We start from the raw sequence: 16,269 nt of genomic DNA, 5'->3' as shown, positions 1-16,269 counted from the left end.
CCGGGCACACAGCAGCGCGGCGAGCCCGTGGGACGGATCGATCGCGCTCCTCTGGGCAAAGAAAAGAAAAGTGTAGCCCTCACAAGCGCTTCCTTTTAATCATTTACTTCAAAGGCTTTACTTTGGTTATCTCGCCATACACTTATGTGTACATAAAACCAGTTAAGGCAGGATCTTTTGAACAGATTTATCAGTTAATAGTTGAGGCTCCTGTACTTTATTTCTAAACACGCTTCAAAATATTTTTCTAGTGGCTAAAAATTAAACACAAATCTAACAGCTGACACTCAAAAGAATCCCAGCCACAGGAATTTGTCTAGGAAGGGAGATAAAAATCTCATCATGCGAATGCTCCCAGTTTGCTTGGTTTTTTTGTGTCTCTTTTGTCTTTGTGGATCAGAGGTAAGATACGTTTTATTGTGTTAGCAGAAATTTATTAAAACCTTTAATAAATAGTTTATTGTTATAAAAGCAAAACCAGTTGAGTTTTTAAAAAAAGTTTCCTTTCATAGTATTTGTGTTTCATACATTTGTTTTAGCCCAGCCTGAATGTGTGAAGTTTGCTATTTCTCTTTCATGTTTTGATTCTATCCGGGGCTTATGCTAACAGGTTTCTGGAAAATATTTTAATCATGAGCCTATCCTAAATCAAATTTGCAAGCAAGGCTGACTAGAGAAAGGTGCTGCAATTTTCCCTGCTTCCCTTTTTTGAGAAGCGGGATTGCAGCCTTGTAACACGGCAGCGTGGTATGTCCCACTGCCAGAAGGTTTGCTGGGGGTTGTCTTCGGGCAGAAGTGCCCAGGAAAGCCGGTCTGGGCTGAGCATTCAGCACAACCCAAGTCTTTCAGAGAAGTCCTGAGATAAGAATCAGTACCTGTTGTTCCCGGTGAGGAGGAACACCTAACACAGTATGGGAGTTATGCCAAGCCGGATCTGGCTCGCAGTTTGGATCCTACTGACCCCAGAACAGCAGGAAGAATTTAATTAGATTATACAACCGTGAAAAGGAGAGGTATTGGATTAAATTCTGCCCCAACAACATCCTCATTGACTTTACTGTGGCCAGGATTTCCTCATGAGAACTTTAAACTTCAGCTCTATTGATTCAGTTGACTCAGTCAAAGCTGATAAATCACATTCGAGGACTAACGTTTCTCTCCCATTTTCACACAGAGCCCATCCATATATATTTTTCATGTTTCATCATTCATATTACCCACAGATCTTAGTAAGCAAAAGCATCCAGCCAGCACTGAAGTCACCAGAGAGCTGCACAAACACAGGTGCAGAGCCACTCACCCAGAGGCTGTCAGAGGGAGGGGGTCAGAATCTGTATCTGCAGTCCAGTGATGGCCAGCAACCACCCTGCAAATCCACTGCTGTGCAAGATACAGGAAAAAAGTTGATAAGGAAGAGCATTCAATTTTCAAATTGCTTTCAGACACTTGAGATACTTGTTATTTGAGCACTCATATGGACTCTGCAAAACAAATCATTAATTATAGATTTATTTGCTAGTAAGTAGTTCATAAATACTTACTGGTGATATTTAAATCCAAAGTCAACCAGGCCAATAAAACAAATCTTAGGAAAAAACCCCCCAAATTGCTATTTTTTTCACTTTCTGGTGCTTAAATTCCTAAATGTTTATAATCTGCTCTGCACTTCAGTTGATGTTTGAAAAGTAAAGAGTATAAAGTTTGGGGGAGATCAGTGAGAGTGAACATCACACCAGGTAAATGACCCAAAAAGAAAAAAAAGTGTTCAGGAAAACAGGAAGACAAGGTGGCCAAGACAAGGGGATAAACACTATAAATGGCATTTAGCAACTTTTGGTTAGATTGGAAAGGCTTATGAATGGACACTTGCTGAGGTCAGTGAAGAGATCTGCAAAACTCTTGATGCAGTCCCTAATCTTGCTTTTATTTTAATTTTTTTTTTTTTGTGCCTTGCAGAATGCAGCATTTAATGCTGAAAAAACCCCCTTTCGACAGGTTAAGCCTGCCCAGCCAGCTGAGCAAGACACCTACCTCATAAGAGAATGCTTAAGCAACCAATACACCCACAAGTCCTGTAAAAAAGTTTTTTGTCAGCCATGGGAACGATGTGTGGAGGGAAAATGCCTTTGTAAGCTTCCCTACCAGTGCCCAAAGAATGGCTCTGCAGTTTGTTCCACCAGTGGAAAGAACTTCCGTACCTACTGTCAGCTGAAGAGCTATGAGTGTCAACAGCCCAAAGCAAAGTTCCTGCACAAGGGAACATGCATGCCTAAAGGTATTAACACCTCCTTTTCCAGAATTTATCAGTCATGGGTGGCTAAGGAGATGCTTACACTATTTACAGCTCAGAAAGTCTGTTCATTTTCTTGCACTAGTAACAAATCAAACAGAAAATGAAAAGTCACTGAAAATGGGCAGTATCTGTTGATTTTCATAAAAAAATTAAGTGATTGACAGGCCCAGGTCATCCTCCTGCTGATTTTGTTACACAGATTGCTGCAGGCATTTTGCTACACAGGTCATAGAAGCAGGATCTGGCCCTCTCACTTCAAGTATTATTGGTTGGTTACCAAAAGTCCCCTAAAGAAGGTTATTATACGAAAATGCAACCTGTTCTTGGTAGACTTTCAGGTACTCTTACGTACCCATTACCCTCATTTGTCCTTAAACTGGCATATTCTGAAAAAGTAGCAGGCTCAAAGACACAAAGTCAATGCTCAGAAAATTCAGGAATAATACCTGAAACTTCAGATTCCCAATCTAGTGTTCTTTCCATATGAACTTCAGCTGTAAATACAAAATCAGTTCTGATTTGGTATTGTGCTGTCTTTCTACTAGATAAATCTATATAATATGATTTTGTTTCCGGATTTTTTTCATTTCTCTCTTTTTTTTATGTTTTAAGAAACATTTTCAGTCTCTCTGGGTCATGAAGATTCAAGTTTGCTTCGAGTAAAACCTGTGAATCACAAGGAAGAAAGTTTTGTATGCGCTAGTGAGTGGACTATGAATGAAGCAAATGTGGCTTGCAGGCACCTTGGCTTTGAATTGTAAGTCTGGGGAATTTATCTCTGGATAACTGCAAGGGATCTGAAAAAGTAGTGATGCTTACAGAAGTGTCAGTCACAGCCAACTGTTAAAACAGAAAACTCATGAACAGTGTATTGGCTACAATATTCTGATAAAACTTCTTAAACTGACACCTGAGAGTGAGAGCCAAAACAATTTTTGTGTTCTGTTACAGGTTACAACTATGCAAACCATAATTGTTTTACTTTAAAATAAAGATGAAGACCAATTGGAGGTGTTTTCTCAGGCCTGTGTTAGGGAAAGTGCATGGATGGAGCATCCCCAGGTAGCTCTGAGCAACGATCTGTGTGCAGAGAAAGGTTTCTCAGGACGGCTGACAATAGGGTACAGCTCTGTTTTGCCACTTACACCAGCCAGACTAACAAGAACCTGAACATGGGGTTTTTCCCTTCACCCCTTACCCTGCTGCCACTGCTTGCCCTGGCCCCAGGGATGGCTGAAGCCCCACAGAACTTGTTTTTTTTCCTGTGACCACACTGATGACCCAAGTTGCATATTCAGCTCCTCATAGAGTCACCTCTGTATCCTGTACATAATAATTTTACACCTGTACAACTAATTTAACTTAGGTAGACTTGCTTCCCCAACCTTACGGAAAAAAACCCCTAAAAATGTCCCCAAAAATCTGAAACTGCTATTGCAGTGCCTCTCTGGGTGAAAAGAAAGTATTTCCTCGTCCTGATCAGTGTAGCTTTAAATAGCAGATAAAGGTTTGCCCTGGGACAGAGCACTGAGCCCTGGAGTCTCACTGAAAGCCTCTCTAGTTACTTATTTACTCGATCCATTATTTCTTTAAGGTAGGGCATACATACACTGTTAGGAGAATACTGCTCAGGTAAAACCAAGAAAGATGAAAATTTATCAATCCCAGCCGTGCAGTGGCCTGAGCTTCCTCAATATTCACTGGTTTTGATGGCACCAAGGATAGCTGACCCCATGCAGGATCGTTTCCAGGTTATGGCTCACCCATGTCCACACAGAGATAGAGATCTGAGCTTACAAGTTTTGCTGCATAAGGAGACTTTTCTATCCATCATGATACACAGTGTCTTTCATAGAGCTACATATGGATTTGGGGACAGTTCTAGGTAGCAACCTGCAAAAATTAGCACTTTTTCTTCCAAAGTAAACATCTCCCATTTACCCCTAGACAACTCCATGGGAAATCTGCTCTTTTTCTTAGCCATGACCAAAATTCTTTGACATTGAGGGAAATCATATAAATTCTAAACAATAAAAGCAGTGCACAATCCATGGTGAAATGATATAATTTGTTATTATTATTATTATTTGTATCTTCACAGAGGTGCTGAATATTACCAAACCAATTCCAGCATCACAGAATCTGCCTTAAATTCATTGCACTGTCTGCAAATAAGTTGCAGGGGCCTGGAGACAAGTCTTGCTGAATGTCACACAGAGATGAAATCAAGAGATAGTAATGAGGGACTTGTTAGCCTGCAGTGCCAAGAAAATCTCAGAGGTTAGTAGTTCTTTTAGTTTAATATCTCTTCGGTGTTTTTACATTTTAAGTTTATTTTAAATAATGAGGACCTAGTTTGCTGAACTCTCAGCCACAGAAAACCTGCACTGAAACCCTTTGATTATTTTAAATCATAATTTTGCATACTTTAAGATAATTGAGGCAATCTAGAATCAAGACAGTCTTGAGTTTGCAAGTTTGAAAAATCACTGTTGCTCCTGAAGTGTTTTTACAGGTATTTCCCCAAAGGAAAATTATTTCACACATGGTTCTGTTTGTTCCACCATCCCTTCCAATGGTACCAAGGTATATTGTATCCCACAAGTCTTGTCTCTCCCGGGTTAACTGGTGGGCAGCCAGGTGACACTGTCGTGCTCACTGAGGGAGGTCCATTAGCACACCAGGAGCACTGCAGCCACACAAACATGGCTATGGTGAAACTGCTGGTGTCTCATGGGGGGTTTAGGACTCCTCAGTTTCTCACTGATAAAAGGGGAATCAAGGCCTTCTTTAGAATTCTAACAGCTTTTCATTCTCTGCAGTGAGCTTTCTCTGGGACTGCTGAGGATCAGCCTGAGATGCTGCTGACTAGAAAAGCTATGAATCATCTCAGGTTTCTCTTACAAAAGTAGTTATTCACAGGTTCTTGATGAGCTCTTTCTAGAGGAGGAACCTCCATCATCCTAGTTCCTTGAATCATTTGCAGTGGGTTTGAACTGGTCATTTCTGGTTTAGTCCTTGCCAGTCCTTTCATTAGAAGAAATTAAATTCCCTTTTGCCAGACTACTGGAATTTGGAGGAAGAAAATAAATGGTCACACTGAAACCCTCATGAAAAGGCAAACAAAACACTAAAAAAATATTCCTATTTACCTGACTGGGCCCCAGCATACCTACTGCTGATAGGCCAAACTGCTGACAGAATCAAATATGCAGGCAGAGTATTTCCCTGGGCAATTATGAACCTACAGTCAATTCCACACTAACTTCATTTTCATCTTGCTGCACAGTTTGTTCAGATGGGGAGTTTCAATGTGTCAACAAGAAGTGCATTTCTCTGAATAAAACCTGTGATGGAATCAATGACTGTGGAGACCTGAGTGATGAACTGTGCTGTAGAGGTAAGAATTTCCTTTGTCAGGTGTTTCGTACTAATTTCAGCAGAAAACCACCCACAAAGAATTTTTACAGTGATGTAACAGCTAAATTCTGTTGTCCAGTAAGTCACTACATCAAAGCAATCAAACCATAGTTTATGTATAAGGAAGGGCAAAAAAAAGGCATAAAATACAGTTTTGAAGCAGGCAAGTGATCTCTTGAGAATCTGGATTTCCTCAGAGGATGAGGAAATAAAATGAAATTATTTAGGAAGCCGTTAAAAATTGATACAAAAAATGAGTCCTGTTAGAATGAAAATGTATTTTTACTTGGAAAAAATCAATAGTAATTAAACGACACTGGTTTTCTAATGAACTATCTTTAAACCAAAGGAAGATCTCTCTTAAATTTATTACTAATGCAAGATCATCCATGGAACATCTGTGAAGAGTTCCTGGCACATTGCTTGTTCATGAGAAGTCACTCTTTCAGCATCTGCAATTCCAGCTGTAAAAATTCTGATTAGAAATAAGGAATGGATCTAGCATGACCTGAATGCAGGAGAATACTTCCAAAATTTGGGTTTCCAGTGCCCAATGCTAAGGTGGATTACAAATCCCATCATTATCCCTCCATAACCTTAATTTTGTAGTGTTACAATTGTAAGTAAGATTAATCTTATAATTGTGGAAACATGGTCACAGAAATTTTAGAAAAAAAAATAAATACATGTGATTTCATACATCTAGTAGACATTTATTTGGATTCCACATGACAAAAATAGTGCTGTTTCAGCTGAATGGGCTGAAAACAACGCTTCCTGAAATCAAAATAAGTATTTCAGTTGAGTTCAGTGGTCTTTGGATCATATTGGGATATCTGGATACTTTTAGAGAACTATCTTATTTTCTATTAAAGACAAATACCTTAAATAGTAGATTGACGTGAGATTTTAAATTAGCTCAGAAGACCCTGCCATGAATTCAAGCACTGCTTTGCTTTTGATAACATTCAAAGGGATCACAAAATTTAAAAGGGAAGGGGTTCTCAGGTTTATAATACCTTTTCATATAATCAAGAGTTTTAGAAGAAGTAAATTATTACGTCCAGTCTCTTCCTAAAAGGACTCTTGATTCCTAACCCTCCATTTAGGCATTTAGCTCATGCAACCAAAACTCAGCTTGGTCTCTGATTTGGGAGGGTGAGATTTGGCACAAGCATCATCAGTTCCTCATTTGAGGTGATCAGTAACGCTGGTGAAATTGGAAGTCTTTTGGCTGAGGTTGAGTGTGGACGTGTTATGGAATGAAACTGGTATGGACTGACACCAAGTCTAGCAGTACAGTACTGCAGTGGTAACAGGGATCCACATTTTTCAAGTCTTATAACTTCAAGATTTAAAGTGAGGAGAGCCAAGTATTCATTTTGTTTACATGCACAGAGCTTGCTTTTGTAATCTCTTTATGAACAGCCAGGTCCCATGTAATATGGATATACATTTGGTTTATATTTTAAAAAGCTCTCTGACAGTGTGAGGTTGCTGAACCAAATGATCCTGTGATTTACATTTGTAATTCTCCTGTGTTACAGAGTGCAGAAACAACAGTTTCCACTGTCGGTCAAATATCTGTATTCCAAATAAGAATGTCTGCAACAAAGATATCGACTGCCTCACAGGAGAGGATGAAGCTGGAGTTCTCTGTGCAGGTTTTTTTCTGAAAGATGTTTTTGTTTCTTTCCTTTCATTCAGCCCTAAACTAGAGGCTGCACAATGCATATTATTATACTATTTATTATGCAAGAATCAGTCTTCCCTATGTTATGTTATGCACAGGAGGAAGAAAAGGTCATACAATTTTATTTCCTTTCTTTCTGGAAAAGAATGACAAGAAAACTAAAGGAAGGAAGAAAACAGATGATGGTTTTGGAAGCTTAAGGCAGATTATGTCTTTTGTTTAAGTGGCCAGCTATCAAACTGGTATCCCTTAAGAAAGTGTAGAGAGGGTGAGCAGGAATACTTTCCTCACAAATGAGGTATTCAACTAGTTTGTCAATATAATAATTCTTCTGTGCTGTTCCCCTCTCTGTTGAAAAGATTATGCTTTGTTTTAAAATCAGAATGTTTTCCTTGCTCTCATAAGAGAAAGTCTAAGGCCAAAAAAGTAAAAACTATTGGTAAATGGTAATTACTACAGGTAAAGTGAACTCTAAATGTAAACATTACTGTCAGTGACATGAGAACAGACACAATGCTCAGCCCCCATTTAAGGACTGAATTCAGTGGGCACTTTGTTTGAATAAAAGCTGACAAACCAGATTCAGCAAGCATTTAATTTACCTCTTGTGTTGAATATCCTCCCTTACCCCGTTAAAGGAGGCACACAGCATAATCTAAATTGGGGGGGAAAAAAATCAAACAAAAACCTGTTACCTAATGCTCCTTTGGTTTTTAGAAAGTTTCAAAGGTTGATGGGGCAGGAGAAATTTTGGTGGGTTTTGGTAGAGAAGAATGGGACATCTCTTTAGAGATCACAAACAAAAAAAAGGCAGTTTCTCAGGGTTTCCTGGAAGAAGGGCTCCCTAGGCTTGGAAAGTGAGTAGATGTTGTGTAGTTATAAATGAGTATCTGCTGGCTGTAGGTCATTTTTAGGCTGAGGCAGCCAAACAGTGCCTAGCAGGAAAGGAAACAGCAGGCACCAGGCTGGAGAGTATTGCTCTCCATGAGAACAGTATGCCCTTATGCATTTAAAATGTGTTCCACAATTTTGGCACACAGACACAGATTTAAGTAAATGTCTGCCAATAATTTTAGTGTTTTGTTATTCTACTATAGGCAAAGAAGAAGTTGCTGAAAATGACAGTATGGATGAAGGTGAGTGTAATTAGCCCTCCAAAATCAACAGCATACCCTCTTATTAGTGACTTTCTAGCTGCCAGCCAGCTCCTCAGATCCAGAACACTCAGATATTTTGACTTTGTGATTTACTAATGTACACTGTGGGATTTACTGTTGGTCTCACTTTTCACTGATTTCAAGAACGCGGTAATAATTCATCCTGGCTGAGGACCTACATCTGCATGTTTTGGCAACTGGTGAACTCCCAGCTGAGGTAAACTCTCAGCAAACCTAGGGGAACATCCTTAAAATTATTTACCGGAATGCAAGCAGCATTGGAAAAGGGAGAGAAGTAATGTGATGCTAAGACACAAACAATTTTCAAAGCAAAGACAGATGCCAAAATTTTTCATCTTTGTTTTCCTCCTATTTCAGCTGCTGGCATATTTGCAGCACTCAGATTTTCAAGATAAAGATAAGCCTGTCTCCAAATAGAGAGAATGTATACCTGAATTCTGAGATACATTTTTCCTTTTTGTTAAAGAAAGAAAAATGATAAAGACACTTCTTCCCCAAGTGCACTGCGGTGTTAGAAATCACACACTAACTCGACGGAAAAGAATCATAGGTGGAGAGATTGCAGGAAAGGTAAAAAAATAACCTTACCAGATATGAGTTCATTCAGCATTGCTTTAAATGGGCATTATTTGCCTTCTGTTAAACTTAAGGAAATAACAAAATCAGCTTATGCCATGTTTTGCAGCAGTAGTGGCGTTGCCCTGAATGAAAGTAAAGAGAAGCACAATTTATAAAGTAAAATATGGAGTTACAAAACTGAGCATTATAGTACAAGTAGACACTGAAAATTACTCAGAAAAACAATTAATACTACAGCTAAAAATAACAATTCTGGCAAAATGGAATTAAAATTTGCGTCTTTAAAAGACAATACAGCAAAAGTGTAGGGTCAGACCCTACATCTGTTTCTCTGACTACAAGGGGTTTCATGACTGAAAGCTGGAGGGAAGGAGGCATTGCACCAAGTCAGAAGATTGAATAAAATTACTGAATTTTAGTATATAAATCCTTTATATCTCATGGAGCCCAATTTACAACTTCTGGATAGCAGATCTTTTATTTAAAATCAGACATAGTCAAGGAGATTAGGTGATACCAAGAGATGTTTTTCCCTTTATGCACTAAAAGTTGTACAACTGCAATGACTTCTCATTATTTGTGTTTGTTGATTGAATAGGGTGAATTCCCTTGGCAAGTGGCAATTAAAGACACCAGCAATGAAGGTTCAACAGTGTACTGTGGAGGGGTTTATATTGGTGGCTGTTGGGTTCTGACTGCTGCTCACTGTGTCAGGTAAAAACAAACTCGGGAATTATTTTCTTACTGCAAGGCAAAAAGATTGTTTTGGATATTCTCAGCTACATGTTTGTTAATTTCTATTTGTCTGTTGAACAGAACAGTTTAAAATACCGACTCACCCACATGAACAATGAGGAAGATTCAGGGAAAATAGAGTGTTTTGGCAGTGAATAGAAAGATAAAAAGTAACAATGAGTTTGAAGAGACATGGCATACTTTAGTCAGATAGCAGACAGGCAGGAAAGGTCCACTGTAGCCACTCTGCTTGAAATTAAATACAAGGGACCTCTTCTCCATCTCTACCTTGGGGAAGTCCAGGATCTGTTCCCAGAGAAAGTCCCTGGGGTCATATATTCCCCAGAACAAGCCAAGAGCAGACATGTAAGATTTGCCAGTCCCATCCACATCTGCTTACTCTATTATCAGAGCAGCATCTTTTTGTCACAACACTAAACAGAGCCTGGCTTTAACATCATTTTCTGCATTAGTTGCAGTACTCAGCATGTGTCACCTGTCTTGAATTTGCTACACTTCAGAAAAACTTGGGCATTAAGTCCAGAAAGAAAATATATGTCTCTAATGTGAATTTTTATTCTACAGAAACTTTGATAAAATGCAACAGTTTACAGCTTTAAAACAGTTGAAATGTAAGTTCTTGTGTTTATTTGGCTGGTTTTTTCCAGGGCAAATCGAGTCCATCTCTACCTTGTCTGGGTTGGAATGCTGCATACAATAGACCACGACAAAGAGACAAATACTTTGAAACTAAAACAAGTGATAATTCATGAAAATTACAATGCATCAACTTATGAAAATGACATTGCTCTGCTGGAGCTGAAAAGTTCTCAGCATGGAGAATGCTTCCTGGAAGACAACAGCATGCCTGCCTGTGTCCCCTGGTCAGAGTACATGTTCAAGACTGGTGACACATGCAAGGTTTCTGGATGGGGACTAGAGAAAGGTATTTGGTTTAGTGCTTGCTACAGGAATGTATTATTTGTATAACTCATTTTCTAATTGCGATGAGCTTTTATTTTGAAAAGGCTGAAGAATAGTTGTGCACAAAGCAGTCAGAAGAGGCTGAGTACAGAAAATGTAGGCTGTGGTTTGGCACTCAGGTATCATTGTTGGGTTCTCTTTTCTGTACTGCTTCCTCTGCTGTTTCAGCCACTTAGTAGATTGATATGGAGGACATCTCTGGATGAAAACTACCCCAACAGTAAGAAATTTTCCTTTTGTCCATCTAATAATTGTATTAGCTGTCGAGACCTGTTAACAACATGTAACAGATGGTGTTTGGTAGCTCACGGGGGCCCACAGTCACAGCTTGTCCTCTGTCCCCTTCCCAACAGGATCTGAGCTGCAGCCAGCAGTCATGAAACTCAGCACATGTTGTCACTGCCATGGTTGGGTTTAGCCCAGAGAAGCTTGCACAGAGACACATAAGCCAAGTATAATCATGCTTTCAAAGATTTGGGAAGCATTTATTTTGTATCACAGCGTTCCAGCCTGGTTTTGAGGTTCCTCCTCTCCATACTCAGTAGCATCCACCCAGCAAATGCAAAGTTGGGAATTGCTAGCAAACAGACAGAACAAAATAGAGCATCTCTTTAGACTTGTGAATACATAATTCACCTGTATCTACAGTAAGTACTCCACAAAGATAGAGCCAAGTTGGAAAAAAGGTAATAAGGATGAATCACAGCCACATCTCCATTTCACAGAAAGCAATATACCAGTTTCCAAGTGCCTGGAAACCTTGATATGGAAAACACAGGAAAAAAAACCCTGAGGGATACAAGGAAATGGAAAGGGTGAAAATGTCACATGAAAGTACTGTAGTTAACACTGCAATTACACCACTCTGCTTTTATTTTGAAATATATGGCCAATATATTGGGTAAATGTTAGTGGCAGTTTAAGGTTTCTGGTTTATAATACTGAAGATAATATTCTCTAAATAAGTAAATAACTAACTTTCAAATTATTATATTAAATGTGTCTAATGTGTACTTACAATTTTAAATTTTGAAAATATTTTTTTCTTTTCTAGATTACAAAAAACAATTTATCCTCAAGTGGGGAAATGTTAATTTATTTCACAATTGTTCTGAATTGTATCCAGGACGATTTTTTAAAAAAATGGCATGTGCAGGTAAGCATCAATTTTATTACTATAATTTCTACCATCAAGGTCTCAGTTTAGGCCAGATATACTGGGTGGGAATCTTCCAGACTTAAGGAAGACAATAAACCAACTACCACAACACCACTGTTGGCAAAATGTCAGCCACTGGAGCCTGTGGCATCCACCATTATATATGTATTCATAAACAGAGTTCAGATGACAGCATGACAAGTTTCTATGATTATATGGGCAAATTTTTGCATGTAATTTGAGTTATGTTTTCTAAATACACAAGCACTCTACAGCCTACTGAACCTCCTACCTTTACTCTATTTGATTCTGATTCAGCAACATGTTTAAGCTAATGCCTGTCCTGGAACACACAGCCTGTTGACTAGAATGTAACTATTCATCTGCTTAGACATTTGCCACTACCACACTGCATCCCAGGAAAATACAGTTAACTTTGCAAACTTAGAGTAGTCTGGCCAGGAAACTGGTTGCCACTCGTAGTATTAAAATGAGGATTTTGAATACACATTTTTGCTTCTCAAGTGACAAAAAATGTTGCCAAATACATGACTAAAAGAGCAGTGAGTATTCAACTTACAGGGCAGATGGTTTCAACTGTTAAATCAAAAAGTAAAGGCACTATTTAAACAAACTACTCAACAAGAAAATAAAAACCATATATGAAAGCAAAATCATTCATGATAAATTCAGCATGTCATCTGTAAGATACGGGGCTTATTTACTGCACCAATTCTGTAACTTATCTCTTTTTTCTTCAGTATATTTCAAGTGATCATACTTTACTACAAGGGGATAATGACAATACCACATGAGACACATTCAGAAAGGGGATATCAGGGGTTAACTTTCCATCCCTGATGCAAATAAAAACTTTAAGGGCTGGTATCCACAGGAGTTAGTAATCCAAGCATTAATTAAACTGATTAAAGGCAATAAAATCTTGTTTCATAGGATTAGTAATCCCAACTCTGAAAAGTTCACATAACTCTTTCTCAGAAATGTAGAGATTCAAAAAAGAGGTTACATTTTTAAAAGCTTGGGGAGTCATGCTTTGTATGGACTCCTTCATACTAGGACAGTCAACCAAGCAGAAAAGTATAGTAAGGGTGTTAGAAATCCATAAACTTTTACTGAGTATATAGGAAAAAAGCAAAAATCACATTCTAGCTCTGTAGCAGCATTTCTGTTTATATCATATCCATCTTGCTTCATTTTTTTGGAAATAATTTTCCTTATTTGCTGACCTGCAAATGAGTAGGTTTGTGAGCACTGAAGCATAAAGGGCACTGGATCCTGCACACTTGTGCCTCAGGGCTGCTACGTGGTGTTCCTAAAGGAGCACCAGGTAGCAGCCCTGGGACCAACCATGCAGTGGGGGCACTTACAGACAGTTGCTCTCCCTCTCATCCCAGGATTCATGTGCTCTCCTTCTCATGCCTGCCCATCTGTTTTCATAAAGCTGGTAAAGAAAATAATTGTACAGATGAGACTGCACAATGGCTTACTGGGTAGAGAGGACACCAAAGGCAGACACAGAGGCGTACACATATTATTATATCTTCACTTCCAAAGGAATCAGTCCACAAATCTTTTTACATTGTTCCATCTTTATGGGCTACTTCTTATAGTTGGCAATGTGGCTGAATTGTTCCCTATTGCACTGGGTAAAACAAGACTGATGAAAAAGCAAATGAGAATTTGGGCCAGCCACAAGTATAAAGAGAGGCCTTGCACTTGAAATGAGAAGTAAGTAACAGACTTGAAGAGATTCCAAATCTCCTTTACTGGTGACCATTAGACAGACACCTGTCAGGAAGCGACAAACCTGAAAAATCTCCTGAGCTCTGCTTTGTGTGCCAGCTTGTATCTTAACTCAATTTTGCTTTTTATTTCCTCTTCAGGTACTTATGATGGCTCCACAGACAGTTGTAAAGGTGATTCAGGAGGCCCCCTGGTCTGTTTTGATGCAGAAAACGTGGCCTATGTCTGGGGTGTTGTGAGCTGGGGTGAGAACTGTGGGGAGGCTGGTCACCCTGGCGTGTACACGCAGGTTGCCAGCTATTATGACTGGATTAGCCACCATGTGACAAGGGGTCTCATCTCACGGTACAATGTCTGAAGCTTGGAAAATGAAATGCTTCCTTCAAATCACCCATGCAAAAATAGTCCTTTTTCACATATCAGCAGTCATGTAACTTAGCAACAAGCAGTACAAATCTTTAAGGAATGTATTTTGAAAATTCTTAACCCTCTATGAATATCACAATTTTGCAGAGCCTGTGGGAAGAGAATTTTACAGGCACAAGTCCACAGCAAAAGTCTCTAATAAAAGCAGACGTTAAAATATCTTTTTCTTGTTATTTTGGATTTTTTTCCACTTTTCACATTGCATTTCAGTTGCTGTTGTTTATCTAGCTAAAAGAGACAATAATACTGGAAGCAGTGGTTGGAAAATGACTGCACTGGCAATATGTGAACTTCACAGAAAGGACAGCAGCCAGGCTGCTTTAAAGAACTCACATCATCTCAAGGTCTAAGTCACCAGAAAGCCTCAGGAGGCTGCCTTGCTTGGCACTTGATTCCTCAGGCTTATTGCAGAAGTAGACTTCGGACCATCTATTAATCCACAGATTGGCTATGACCATGAGATTTGTTGCAATGCAACAGTTACTCAAATAATAAATCTGCTTGCTAGTTTTTGCAGCTACAAACTTAGACAATTCATATCTAGTTAATATACATCATCTGATCATCTAGCCTGGGGCAATTTTTGTAGCTCTAAGTTTTATTAATTTAACAGCAGCTGGTCACAACAAAGGAATTTTAAAACTTAAATCTCCAACTTAAATAAAAAGCATCTTTACTATCTTAAGATCCCTGTGTATGTATATATATTTCAGGTATCCAGCAAACTCTTAACACCAAGTAGAGTTTTACTCTACACACTATCACACACTGTATGTGCATATATATATTTATACCCACACACATTTTATATAACAATACAAATATATAAAAAGTCAATACCTTAAACATACAGACTTAATTCTACAAAACCAAGTAGGAGATCTAAAATTAGGCTCTTTGCTGTCATAAAGAAAACATCAGACTATACATAATACCCTCACATTCAGTAAGAGCTCCACACAAAAAGTGTGCAAAAATTCTTTTTGAAGCAGTAGAATTTGATTTGTGGATTGGTGCCATCAACACAAAACTCACATAACTCCAGCCAGTTGTATGAAAATTTTCAATAGCTTTAGAACATTCTTCACCGTATTCTAATGACAAATACTTCTAATATCTATTTTACTTTATTCCTCTAAATTAATTATCCTGTTGAGTAAATGGCATATGTTTACACAACACAGTTGTTGTGATAGTATTTTTTCTATAATTCACCACAGTCAGACAACAAAAATTTTTACATTTTCATTGACTTTTCTCCATCTTCCAGACTTGTAAAAACCCCACATAAGCATGAATTTGTCATGTAAAGGCACTGTCAGGCACCAAAATAATTAAACTAAGAGTATGAATTGCTTCTCTGGACACACCCCCCCCCCCCCCCCCCCCCCCCCCCAAACAAGGTTTCCTGTTTAGGAAAGTATTTAAGTATATTGCTACACAGAAATTATTTTGCTGAATTAGGGTCTTGGTAAAGAAATCCTAAATAGGAAAAAGCTGAACAGGTGTACAAAGAGCTCCCTCTTTTGTTTGACTTAATTTTTCTCTGAAGAACTATTTCCACCGATTTCTTCAGTTAACTACATATAATATTAAATACTGAGACTGCAAATAAAAAACCCCCAACACAGTAGAATATGTATCTTTATGCTCTGTCTGATATGAAAGTCTCTTGGCTCTCCTTCCATTTCCTGTTCTTTACATGTTACTTTTGACCTGAAGCCAAGTATTGCTTTTTTCTGAGGAATTCTACACAACATCAATCAGAGTTTTCATTACAAAATTAAAACAATTTTCACGTGCTTCCACTTCAGCTCATCTGTGATGCATCTAGCATTTAAATATACATTTTTTTTAAAAATCTCAAAACCAAACACGATATTTACCAAGCAAGTTCATTTTGGTCTGATTTTTCTTTTGAACAAATCAAGACAGGACTTTTACCGTTTAACAGATACACTTTCATTTTGCTCTGTTTTGCAACCTCGCCTTGCACTTCTGACGATGTCATGAGAACCACTCACACGTGTAAACATGA

The 16,269-nt window shown here is 38.5% G+C and overlaps 1 protein-coding gene across 2 annotated transcripts; it reads left to right on the top strand.

Moving 5' to 3' along the window:
- Window positions 1-55: 55 nt before the first annotated feature.
- On the top strand, window positions 56-14,392 carry CFI (complement factor I). Of its 2 annotated transcripts, none has more exons than XM_032110289.1 (12): window positions 56-402; window positions 1,996-2,275; window positions 2,906-3,050; window positions 4,395-4,573; window positions 5,583-5,693; window positions 7,261-7,377; window positions 8,504-8,542; window positions 9,051-9,154; window positions 9,762-9,877; window positions 10,567-10,844; window positions 11,937-12,038; window positions 13,946-14,392. In XM_032110289.1, the coding sequence occupies exons 1-12, from the start codon at window positions 343-345 to the stop codon at window positions 14,161-14,163; spliced, it is 1,749 nt and encodes a 582-aa protein (XP_031966180.1). In that variant the 5' UTR covers window positions 56-342; the 3' UTR covers window positions 14,164-14,392. The 2 variants fall into 2 exon arrangements, with proteins under 2 accessions (XP_031966180.1, XP_031966179.1); XM_032110288.1 differs by having other exon boundaries at window positions 1,957-2,275.
- The last annotated feature ends 1,877 nt before the right edge of the window (window positions 14,393-16,269 follow it).

The sequence above is a fragment of the Corvus moneduloides genome, chromosome 5, assembly GCF_009650955.1.
Source record: "Corvus moneduloides isolate bCorMon1 chromosome 5, bCorMon1.pri, whole genome shotgun sequence".
In the NCBI taxonomy this organism is placed as follows: Eukaryota; Metazoa; Chordata; class Aves; order Passeriformes; family Corvidae; genus Corvus; species Corvus moneduloides.
This window is presented reverse-complemented; position numbering and strand designations above follow the sequence as displayed.

Coding starts and splice junctions, on each gene's coding strand:
- CFI (XM_032110288.1), top strand. CDS start 343: ATGCGAATGCTCCCAGTTTGCTTGGTTTTTTTGTGTCTCTTTTGTCTT. Junction 4,574..5,582: donor GTGCCAAGAAAATCTCAGAG/GTTAGTAGTTCT, acceptor CTTGCTGCACAG/TTTGTTCAGATGGGGAGTTT. Junction 7,378..8,503: donor AGCTGGAGTTCTCTGTGCAG/GTTTTTTTCTGA, acceptor ATTCTACTATAG/GCAAAGAAGAAGTTGCTGAA.